The sequence below is a fragment of the Gracilinanus agilis genome, chromosome 3 (assembly GCF_016433145.1).
Source record: "Gracilinanus agilis isolate LMUSP501 chromosome 3, AgileGrace, whole genome shotgun sequence".
In the NCBI taxonomy this organism is placed as follows: Eukaryota; Metazoa; Chordata; class Mammalia; order Didelphimorphia; family Didelphidae; genus Gracilinanus; species Gracilinanus agilis.
Genome location: NC_058132.1, coordinates 130,673,642 through 130,686,651, shown reverse-complemented (window position 1 = coordinate 130,686,651; position 13,010 = coordinate 130,673,642). Strand labels below are relative to the sequence as shown.

General features: G+C 34.0%; 1 protein-coding gene across 1 annotated transcript in view; it reads left to right on the top strand.

The window, feature by feature from the left end:
* The window catches only part of NBEA (neurobeachin), an 800,789-nt gene that overhangs the window by 473,618 nt on the left and 314,161 nt on the right, over positions 1-13,010 (top strand). The window contains exon 38 of the mRNA XM_044668958.1: positions 3,499-3,665. Coding sequence (XP_044524893.1) covers positions 3,499-3,665 — 167 coding nt within the window. The remainder of the gene's footprint in view (positions 1-3,498; positions 3,666-13,010) is intronic.

Below are 13,010 nucleotides of genomic sequence, written 5' to 3'. Positions count from 1 at the left end.
TTTTAAGAAGAGATTGAGAAGAGAAATTGAGGCACTTTCCATAGGCAACTTTCTCAAAGTTTAGCTGAAGGGGTAAAACATACAGTGATTGCTGGTGGAAATTATAGGATCAAGGGAATTATTTTAAACAAGGGAATAAGCATTTATATGATGCCTTCTGTATGCCAGGTACTATGCTAAGAACTTTACAATTATCTTATTGGATCTTCAAAATAACTTTGTGAGTTAGATGCTGTTATTATCAGTCTTACAGATAACTGAGAAAACTGAGGCAAGCAGAGGTTAAGACTTTCCCAAGGTCACACAGCAAATATATGAGGTCAGATTTGAACTTAGGTCTTCCTGATGTCACGCCCAGTGCTCTATCTTTGTGCCACCTAGTTGCCTTTTAATAATAGAGAAGACATTTCTGAGCAGAAGAAAAGAAACCAATAGGTGAAAGAAAGGGGAGATTAGAGGGAACAATTTTCTGGAGAAGTTGAAATAGAATGGGATCAAGGACCCATAGAGGGTCATTTTCCATGGAAAGGAGAAGGGCCATCTCTGTTTCTTGTAGGGGAGTTAAAAGAAGTAGGATTTAGTAAGCAAAGATTTCTGAATGAGGAGAAAAGGGGAAGCTCTGTTCAAATAGAAAACTAAACAGTGGGCAACTGGTTTGTTCCACTGGTATCCACAAAATGTCAGGAGAGTTAAAAGAAGCCCCCAGCTTCCTGTGGAAGACTTACATAAGTCACATGACATGGACAGGGATGAATGGGTCACAGTCTTCATTATTTGAGAGGTACCTACATTGATGAGATCACAGACCCACAAAAGTATCAAAGAATCAAAGGGTAAAATGATTATACTTAAACCAAGTACTTGCATCAGAATGACAGTGTTTAATGCAAATCTGCATTCTTGAATTCTTTTCAATAACTAAAGCCCCTCTGTTTCTAGTTCAGATGTTGGTAACAATTACACTGTAATATTCTGCTTAAATACAGATATTAATGGAATTTTAGAGCTGGAAAAATCTGTAGAGAACCTGTAGGTCCATACCAGCATTTTACAGATGAAGAAACTGAACTCCAGAAAGCACTTATACAAAGTCCTACTCTTTGGCAGAGCCTAGATTATAACCTTTTCCTTCTTCTTCTTTTTTTTAAATATAATGCTTTATTGAGAGATAGAAATGGGAGAAGGGTCACTGTCTTAAGTTGTGACCCAAGATAAATGCTCCCTTTTTCTTCTAAATAATAGTATACCATCCTTAACTCAAGGAATTTTCCCTAAGAAACTGGAAAGAGATTTGGGAAAAAATATTATTCCATAATATGCTCAGCTTTACTAAAAATAAGTTTTAAAATATGCTTCCACAGTATGTGGATATATTCACAGTTTATATATATATATACATATATATATATATTCACATATATATATNTTTTAGAGCTGGAAAAATCTGTAGAGAACCTGTAGGTCCATACCAGCATTTTACAGATGAAGAAACTGAACTCCAGAAAGCACTTATACAAAGTCCTACTCTTTGGCAGAGCCTAGATTATAACCTTTTCCTTCTTCTTCTTTTTTTTAAATATAATGCTTTATTGAGAGATAGAAATGGGAGAAGGGTCACTGTCTTAAGTTGTGACCCAAGATAAATGCTCCCTTTTTCTTCTAAATAATAGTATACCATCCTTAACTCAAGGAATTTTCCCTAAGAAACTGGAAAGAGATTTGGGAAAAAATATTATTCCATAATATGCTCAGCTTTACTAAAAATAAGTTTTAAAATATGCTTCCACAGTATGTGGATATATTCACAGTTTATATATATATATACACATATATATATATTCACATATATATATAGTTAACACATATTCGCTATATTAACAAATATATGTCTATCCTAATAGAGATATTAGAAGTCAAAATATGCTAAAGAACAGGTATAAAATCTCATAGACTAGATTCGTTTCTGAAAAAGTATAAGAAAATCTAATTTTTATAAATCAAATCATACTTCCCATTAACTTAAGAGTTATTGTGATATGTAGTTTTAAGATTACTGTACTAAAAGTGAAAAGGGTCCTAATATTTGCTTTGCAAAATTGTATCATCTTGGATAAATTACATCTCTAGGTTAATTTAATTTTATATATACACACATACATGTGTATTTTGAGTCATTTTACACTAGTAACTCAGGTTATAGGAATTTGTGAGCTGGAAGGGACCTTAGAAATTAGCTAATCCCTCTTTTATTTTACATATGGAGAAGCTGAGTCCCAGAGAGGTGGGTAGTAATAGAATTAACTTTTATTTATGTAGCACTTTAAGTTTATGCCATTCTTTATATGCATGACTTTATCAGAGCCACAAAACAACCCTATGGGATAGGTACTATAGTTTTTACAGCTGAGGAAACTGAGGCTCAGATTAAGTAATCTTACCATTCTTTCACCCAGGCAGGACTTGTCAGATGTGGGATCAGAGCAACACTCCATCCTCTAGTCCATATTATAGTCATGTTGTTACAGGTTTACTATATGTTAGATCCTGGACCTCAGATTAGAAAACTAGGATTCAAAATCTGCCTCTTCTACTTTCTAGCTGGGTGACCTTAGAAAATTCTCTGATCTTCAGTTACTTCATCTGTAAATTGAGAGAGTTATCCAAAACTCTATAAATTAATAGGAGAAAAGTACTTTTAATTACTTACTATATGGCAAGCATTATATTAATAACCTCAAATACATATGCAGACCCAAAGATGGTCGAGGTCTTCTAGAAGATTGCATTCAGAAAGAGAAGACAACACATAAAATAGAATAGTAGACAATTTTTGTTTTGAAAAGTCACAGGGAAAGTGATTAGAGATCATAAGAAGATTCATCCAGCCTTTCTAATATCAATGTCAGTATTGACTTGATCATGGTTCTAGCAGCTGAAAGCAAAGAGAGGAAGAACATAGAGTTTACATGCACAGTGACAAAGCTGGTCATCATACAATGGCCAGAGGATATAAGGAAGCATGACTGGAACCAGACTGCCTAATATGGGCCACAAAAAAGATTACCATATTAGCACATTGTAAGAGCTCCTGTGACTGAAAAGCGAAGTGCTCAAGGGCATGCTCCCTGATCAAAGTAGCAAGATCACCACTAACTGGTGAAGAAATGACCAGAGAGTAAAGTGAAAAATTATTGGAAACTAGCCTGGCCTGATATGGAGGGCCATTTGAGATACAAATCAGAACAGGGACCCAAAGTAGGAGTGTTGGTGATTAAGGATTAAGTTTTCTAAGGAATGGTTGATGAGATTGCCAGGATTATGAGGTCTCATAATCCTATAATTGAGGGACTCTACGTGTATAATCTGAACTAAAAAATGAATTAAAAACTCAACCTATGGAAAAAATATTAACTGCTGAATTTAGTAAAGGTGGAAATATAATTCTGTTTCCTAAAAGTAGAAAAATTAACCATTCTAAATTGTTGTGTTTTTTTGTAGTCACAATGTGCCCAATACGCTGCTGACAGAAGAGAAGAAGAAAAGATGTGTGACCATCTTATCAGTGCTGCAAAGCATCGGGATCATGTCACAGCCAATCAACTGAAGCAAAAGATTCTTAATATTCTCACAAACAAACATGGGGCTTGGGGAGCTGTATCTCATTGGTAAGTTTCTAGTATGAGTCTTTAGAAAAGCAAATGATGAAAAAGTTAATAATCCATATTGGAAAACAGTTTTAAATATTTATTGCCAGTTGTTTGTTTTTGTCCTAGAAATTGGTCGGTGGTTCCAATTTTTAAAAAATTTTATTTATTTTTATTTACTTATTTATTTATTTTTTGGCAAGCTTTTCAGCTGAAATGCCAGTATTTTCTTCTATTAACATTGTCACATGAAGAAAATCTCTGTTGAAGTAATTATTTTAAAGTCAAGCCCTTTATTACAAATATTCAGCATTATCTAAGATAGCAAGCATATACAAAATCAATAATAATACCTTTATCTTTCAAATCATCCTTCAATATATTTGGATGACCTAAAGAACTAAATGTCACTTTTTTAGAACCATTTACTATTTTTCTTATTTAACTCATTAGTTTATAATGCTTCACAAAATATTTTTCAAAAGATTGTTCCATTTTATAAAAAGTGTTTCTTTTTTTCTTGATTTAGGCTAATAATCTCTTTTCAGTCTGACTTTTAGAAGAAGAAATTTGGGGGTGGGGGGTTTGGTTTTATTTTATGTAAAGTTTTCCATCTCCCAATAGTCTTGATCTGTTGTCCTGGAGTTTTGGATAACTATACTTGAATGGGATTTTTTTGTTTGTTTTTTGTTTTGTTCTGTTTTATCTCCCTATTAAAGGTTGGGTGCAGAAAGCAGTGGGCTTAGAGTCAAGAAGATCCTAGTTAAAATTTGTCCTCATGCACTTACTAGTTGCTAGGCAGGTCACAACCTCTCTCTACCTCAGTTTTCTCAAGTGTAAAATGAGGATGCTAATAGCACCAGCTACTTTGGATTTTATTGAGGAATAAATTAAATCTTTGTAAAGACAGTGCATGATATGTGGCATATAGAAAGTATTTAATGAAATGCTTGTTCCTTTCCACATGTGTCATAATTAAAAATAATAGAGACTGATATTAAAAGGAGAAGTAATATTTTAATTAGGACCATCTTGGTAAAATAAAGAAATGACCATGCGCCTGGCTAAAATCTATTTCAAAAACGCCGCTTCAACCATTCCCTTCTCTCCCCTCCTTATGTAAAACCCAGCTCCAGTCCAGGTAGCAAAAGAGAGACTGCCTCCAATGACCCCAGGAGTCTTATATCATTCTCTTATGTCATCACACTTCCTGTCTACCTCCATTTTTCAAGAGGAATCATGGGAAATATAGTTTCAAAGTCCCCTAACCGTCCACAGGAAGTTTGTCAGAATCTAAATATTTTAAGGCTCAAATGAACCCCAAATACCTCTAAAATGGAACCCCAAAAATTCCAAATAACACACATGGTACTCTATAACATTGTACATTATGGCTGTATTTATATGTATTTTCTTTTATGTAAGTACTCTTTCTAATGATGCAAATTGCAGTCCCTCTATGCCTTTATTAAATAGATTCCATGAGAATTTCTATAGTTAAATAAATTCACCATCTGAAGATTAACATTCTAAAGAGATACCTCTCTGAACATAGCCAGGGTGTCCTTCAGACAACAGAAGCGCAGTCTGCCATTGGACCTGAATTTTTCCAGTTTGGCAAAGCCTGACAAATTACTTGCCATTGTGATGAAAATTTATTAGCAGGGACTCCAAAAAGTAAAACAAAGTCTCTAAGTCAAAAAAAATATATATATATGTTTATTGAGAGGGGGCCAGTCTTACAATAAAGCTGGACTCTGGTCAATACCAAAGACCTCGAGCCTTATGAGTGTTCTACTTTTGTACACAAAAAGCTTACTACTCCTTTTAAATTCAGCTAAAAATACATTGATACTCAGTACAAAGTCAGGTATAGGTGCGAAATCAGGTCCAAGTACAAGTATCAGTAGCAGGAATAAGATTTGAGTTCAGATCTCTTACAGTTCTTCAGGCTTCAAGTAAAATTAGATGACATGGGTGTGTTTGACCTGAAACAGCCAATAATAGAAAGAAAAGGGTGGATAAACATTTTAAAAACCTTAAGTGAGAAGTATTTTAAGGCTAACAGAGCTAGGCTACCAATTAAGCACTAGATCAATACCTAAAGAACTTAATTGTAATACGCTGATGTAGTATGACTTATACTGATATGAGTATAATAGTTACATTGATACTAAAGGTAACTGCTCTTAATAAAAGATGCTGACATTCACTTGACTTATGATTCCATTGCTTTACTATGCTCAAGGCATATCTTGATTAAGCTATTACTAAAATAATCATAGAGAGGGGTTAAGAGATTTCACACTACACCATTTGGTATTCATTTGCTGTGTGCTAGACACTGCCAGGTATTGACTTAACAAGGCAAAAACAAAACTCTCTGTCCTCAAGGAGCCTGCATTTTACTAGCAAACAACATGTATACATAAAAGTAAACTTAAAATATATACCAAGTAGTTTGAAGATGATTTCAGAGTGGGAAATACTAGCAATCGGGAAGATCACCAAACACTTCTGTGGAGGTAGCACACAAGCTGAAATTTGAAGGAATTCTGAGAGCCAGAGGTGAGAATAATGAATACATTCCAGGCATAGAGAAAAGAGAAATCCTGTTCATGGGCACAGAGGCAGAAGATGCTGTATTATATGTGAGAACAGTGTTGAATCTAGTTTAGCCGTACTATGGAGTTTAGGAAACAGTGATATGTAACCTCTCTCTATTCCTCTATACTAACTTTGACTAAAAAAATTACTCATCAGGATTTTTTTTTGGACTTATTAATTAAGACTCAATCTGGTGTATTTTCTATATCTATTTGGCAAGTTCATGTTGGAGAATCCAGGCCATACTTCTTCTATCTTGACTTGGACCACTGATTTCTAAGGATAATAATCTTGGAACTGGAAAGGACAGAAAATATATGACTAATGGAAAACTGAAACCCAGGTAGAGAGTAATTAATAAGATCCATAGCTGCCTGTGATATGAGTATACCAGGTTCGGACAAATTATGTCCTAGGATAATGAAAAAAATTGAAATATGAGATTATTGATCCATGGTCAGTAATCTTAGGAAGATACTGGAAAAAAAAGTTGTGATGCAGTAAAACTGAAAAAGTTCAAATGTTTTCCTGATTTTTTAAGAAAAGGGAAGAGAATAGAATTTACAAACTAATAGATCAGTTAACTTGAATTCAATTCCTGGAGTAATTCTAAAATTTTAAAAATAATTACTGATATCTAGATAAGGAAGAAGTGGTAATTCCTTAGAACCGGTGTAGCTTCATCAGTGTTGTAGAGCATGATGGCATATAAATAAGATGTTGCACCTTGAGGTAGAAGGACAAATTTAGAAAGAAAATCTATTGAAGTTCATTAAAGGGGAATAGTTGGATTTGAAAAACTGGACATACAAAATCAAAAAGAAAGTCTGAAGGAGGATATAAAAATAATGTAAGTAAGGTGGCCCCTGGGTAGCTCAGAGGATTGAGAGCCAGACCGAGAGATGGGAGGTCCTAGGTTCAAATTTGGCCTCAGACACTTCCCAGCTGTGTGACCCTGTGCAAGTCACTTGACCCCCATTGCCTACCCTTACCACTCTTCTGCCTTGGAGCCAATACACAATATTGACTCCAAGATGGAAGGTAAGGATTTTTAAAAAAAATAATGTAAGTAAAAATAGGAATCTTAAACACAATAGACTTCTCTATGTAATTTAAAATTTTAATGAAATGTTTTCACAGAAGTGACACATTTTTTTATAAGGAGCCAACAGCAGCAAAAAATAAACCCAAAAGTATTATTCAATTGACAAAAGTACCATGGATTAAATAGATGGGAATAAGATGAAGAACCTATTGGGCTACTACTTCTAGTTAGCATTTAAAAAATTTTACAGGATTGTGGAGGTCAGCCTAAGGAAAGTGAACTTTAGTAGGCAGAGAAGAGCCATTGCAGGATTTGAAACAGTTTTTGACTAGTACTCTAAATATCAAGGTTTTTTTAAATAAGCACTCTTCTTTAAAATAGTGCACAACTAAATGATATTTTGTAGTAATGAGGTACAAAATAAATTTAATTAACATTCTTATCATCCAATATGTGGTTAGTTTTGTGGCAACCTAATGAGAAACTTCATTGTTATGTAAAATGATACAGCTTTTTCAAAGGCATTACTGGCAAAATTTAAGTTTTGGCAGGTCTTCAGATATGGAAAGACCACAAACTGGGTTGAATAACAAATTGTCATCTGAAGATAAATACAACAAAATTCAGGGGTGCTCATCACTAAAATCATTGATGTCAGGTAATTTTTTTTTACTATAGCAACTTATGAAATCACGTACTAAAATGTAAGAGGGGTTGTGATCTGTTTCAGTGGAGAGTAATTAAATTATTTTAATTAATTAAATCATAGATCTTTTGAAATAATGAAGTGATTAGGAATAGCAAACTAACAGTATTTGGAAAACTAATATTAGACAATGTTTATTTTGTGATGCCTCTCAAAGACTCAGAGAAATATTTTTTTCATTTTTCATACTAAAATATATTTATATGTACATTTACACATGTATACACAGATCTGTGTGTATAAATTTTATTATTGAAGTATCTTTATTTCTATTTAGCACACAAATGGTATAAAACTTGAGAACTTTCACCATTTTATAACAAGTGCCTCAGGTTATAGCAAGATTATCACATTCTATAATTTTCTTTATTTAGGTGATAATTATGAAATCTATACCAAGCTGTAGGAAAAACATTTGAAGCAGTAACATCTGGCTTTTTGGCAGACTTCTAGAGGCATTTGGTGTTGGAATCACTGGAGATACTACTTTATTAGACTAGAGAGGAAATCTCAAGGCTCTTTTGATGTGGTATTTTTTTCAGCTTGCCTCTCAGTTTAAAAGATGTTTATTTATATTTTCTGTATTCTGTAAAATAAAATATTGGGTTTAAGTTTATTTTATTTTTAAATATTCTGGCAGAAAAAATAAAAGACAGTTTACATAAGTATATAATATAGTTAAACCAGTGTTGTTTTTTCATTGCAAATATTTTGCTCATTTTACAGAATCACACAATATATATTTTTCTTCTCAGAAATAAAATGTGTTTACAATGATTTTACATTATCTATACACACAAAAAGGAAAGTATGATATGTATTAGACTGTGCATCTCTTGATATCTGTAGCCTCCTACACATTAATCTCTTTTGTCAATAACAAAGGCTCCTGGTTAGATTGGAAAGCTTCCTTGCCCTGGAGTGCTGTATTTTGAAGTTAGCTGTCATGGATGCATTGTAGAGAAAGACAACTATTTATGTTTATGGCATTTTAAGTAACTTAGTAAAACCCTTTGGAATAGACAGAAATGCCTTTTTTATTGTCATCACTGTTCACTTAATCCTGTGACCTTGACATGATAGTACTCCCAGAAAGCTCCCTTAGGCTCTTTCAGTAAAATTGATAAACACCAGAACTTAATGACTAGTTTAGATTTGGGAATTAACTATATTGTGGTGTAAATATGGCATGGATACTAAATACTACAAAATAGTTTACCCAGCATTTTTTGTAGCAAGCCATATAGATACTTTTCCTTTTTAGAAATGGAAGTTACTAAAGGGTTATTTGAGATTTGTCTATTTGATATTTATTATAAATAGCAACAATATACCTTGTCCCACTGATATTTTCAAATTGATTTATTTTGTATTTTCTTTTAAAAGTCCTTTATGTTCCTGTTAGTCAGTGAGCTAGTACTAGCTAATCACCTATTTTATTCCTGTCACTATAATAAGGACTAAGAATTCAAAGAAATACAAAAAAATAGTCTACTTTTAGAGTTCATGGTCTAATGAGGGAGCCTACATGCAAAAAACTAGGTATAAACAAGCTATATATAAGTTATTTGTAGATAATCTCAGAGGGAAGTTAACTAAGGTAAAGTAGGTTTGAGAAAAGCCTATAACAGAAGGCGAGGCTTCAGCTGAGACTTGAGGGAACCCAGGGAAACTGGGAGGTCCAAATGAGGAATATGAGTATTCCATGGATAGGGACAGCCAGAGAAAATGCTCAGTCAAGAAATGAAGTATTGAGGGGGCAGCTGGGTAGCTCAGTGGATTGAGAGCCAGGCCTAGAGACAGGAGGTCATAGGTTCAAATCTGGCCTCAGACACTTCCCAGCTGTGTGACCCTGGGCAAGTCACTTGACCCCCATTGCCTACCCTTACCAATCTTCCACCTATAAGTCAATACACAGAAGTTAAGGGTTTAAAATTTAAAAAAAAAAAAAAAAGAAAGAAAAAAAAAAGAAATGAAGTATTGGTGTGAGGAAGAACAAGGAGACTAATGTCACTGGATCACAGAGTATATGTAGGGGAATAGTATATAAGAAGAGAGGAAAGAAAGAAAGGGGCCAATTTATGAAGGGCTTTAAAAGACCAAAAAAATTTGTATTTGTTCCTGGAGGTACTAGGAAGCCACTCATGAATTAGTGTAACTAGGATGGTCACAATGTCAGAGAAGAGAAGGGAACATAGAGGGAAAAAAAAAACATGAGGGATAAGAGAAAATAAGGAATAAAGTATAACACAGTTCAAGCCTAAGTTAACTGGGAAGATGATGGTAACCTCAATATTAATAGGGAAGTTAGTTCAGTCTCATACATTTATAGTAACTATTCTTTTACCATATTCTTTCTTGTTTAATGTTAGCTTAGGAGTATATTTTTCCTGAAACTCATTAAATTTTATCAACATTAGATGACTCTTCCTTTTCTATTTGTTTTGTTACTTTTTTCATAGGACTATTTTATGAAATCTATTTTAATTCATTTTATTTTTTATAAATATTAAGTCTGAGATTGATTAATGGAATAAATCAATTATAAATAAATCAGTAAAGAATTCTGATAAACCAGCTTGGTATGTTCATGGGTCTCCAGTACACTAGCTTTACTGAAACTGCTGTTGACCTTTATCACTCTCTGGGCAAGTCAAAATCATTCATTCCTGCTAATGTTGTAGAGTTATTTCAGTTATGTCCAATTCTTGTGACCCTATTACTGCTTATGGGTGAGACCAAAAATTCTATCATAAAATGAGATTAAAAGAAGTTCAATTTGGCTTCCACAAGTTTCACAATAAGAAAAAAGGAATTCTTTGAGATCAATTTAAGTTTGTGAAGTTTTATCTTATGTAGGAAATATATGTAAGGTAATGGGGTCACCAGGGATATTACAATAAACTAAGTGGTTTGTGGGAACACACTCTAGGATTTATGAGAGACTGGACCAGGGTGAAGAGACCAGAGTTTACTGGATTTCCACAGGAATGGCAGTTGATCTTAACTGTCACCCAGCTTCCACTAGACCAGAGTATAGTAACAGGCTAACAAGGTAAAAGGGATTTAACAGCTTTAATTATGTTAGACTAAAAGGTGGGAAAGGATTTCTATACTTAAAATCTAAAGGATAAAACCACAGGGCAATGGGAGGACTTATTCTACTTTAACTTAGTGATCTAAACTAACAGGGCCTAAGGAGCTATAAATGGAGTGTTTGGGTTTCCACCTCAAACCTGGAACCTGCCAGGCTTGAGTACAGCTAGGGCTCTGTGGCTTTGGGATTCTCACTGCAATCCACTGATGATCTCTGGATGCCCGGAGCTAAAGTTGTCTCAGGTACCAAGTAGAGAGGGTTCTGCTTGAAGCACTGTCCTCCAGTTCTCAAACTTCTCCTCCTCTCTTGGCTCTGTAGATTTGTCCTTTTGCTAGATGACACACCACACAGGATCCCAGGGGAAAACAGAAAGCAGGATGTCCTTTGCTCTGAGGTCTCCCAGGCTGGCAACAGTTTTGCCCACCACTAATGGAGTCCACACTCAGGGCACAGTCAGACTTCCTCCTCCCTCATTCCATCATGGAATTCCCAGCTCCAGCTCCTTCCTTCTATGTACAACTTAATTAATACATAATCAATACCTAATCTAATCTTCCTCACAACACTTAGTAGGTAATAAAACATAGGCTTAGTAACAGGACCTTTAGTTTCCTTAGAATAAATTTCCTCGATGAGAAAACTCCCTGTACCAGATCTAAGATTGCTTCTATGTAATTTATAATCTCAGAGTTGCCTAAAGCAGTAAAAGGTTAAGTGACTCTTCCATGGACACAAATCCAGTCTATGTAAGAGGTGGGATAATGAATCTAGGTCTTCCGGTTTTGAGTTTGTCACTCTTATCACTGTAACAGGATGCCTCTTTGTTGTATTATAGTTACAATGGAGGAAATTACAAACTTAAACTTTGAGTAGTTATTTTTTCAGTCAAAATGTGTTTTTTTTTTTGGTGTAAAAAAAGGAAGAAATACTATTGGAAGTTATGTAACAAAAATGTAAGGAATCTTAAAGCACATTCAGTACCAATATTAACAGGTTTTTGTTAAACTACTGAAGCAGAAAGCTGAGAAAATAAAGTGACTGAAACCTGTCAGAAAAGAAAGCCAACTACCAGTGATATGTGTCCCCAGGAAACCAGATTTAATCAGCCATCTTTACTGATTTAGACCACTAGCATTGAGATGAATGAAAAAAAAAATCTTCTATACAGCAAAGGTTGATATGTGCTAGTAAATAAATAGCTACTTCAGTTTTGGATCACTATGGACTGAGAAAAATAATTCCTCCATCTTAACAGCTTTTCAAGTCAAGATATATCATAAAAATGTGGTTCATATCATTTATCTGGAAGCTACAAATTATTATGTCTCCTTGTGGACAGGGTTAGAACACAAACTGTTTTCTCTAAAAATAAACACAGTTTCTTTCCACAATCATTATTCAGTGTACCAAGTTGCAGTCAAACATTCTATAGATGAAAATACTGCCCAGAGGTAGAGAATAGGCTATTACATAAAATAGCATTTTATGTCCTTTGAGCATCAAATGAGAATTCCATATATTCCATAAATTATGTGAGACTAAATATAGCGACCATTTCAGCAGAGAAATTTAGGGATTAAAAATAAAATATTCCAAAATAAAACATTATGCAGACATTTTTAGACTAGCTATCTCAGAGAGATTGAGACTTTTTGAAAATACCTTTTAGTGTACTTTGCTATGCAGTGTCCTCCTGACTTGAGTTAATACACTTTTGTCATAGGTGACAAACCAAACAAATAGCCAATTTAGCAAGGACACTTAGTTGATATTGTTTAGATTAAACTTTTTTTTTAACTTTTTAACATTTGTATAGGAATATGTTGCTGTAGAGTGAGAGGCTTCTTTTGTATCACTATATTACTATCTGGTAGTAAATTTCTCAACCCTGAGATTTCCATCCTTTTCCAG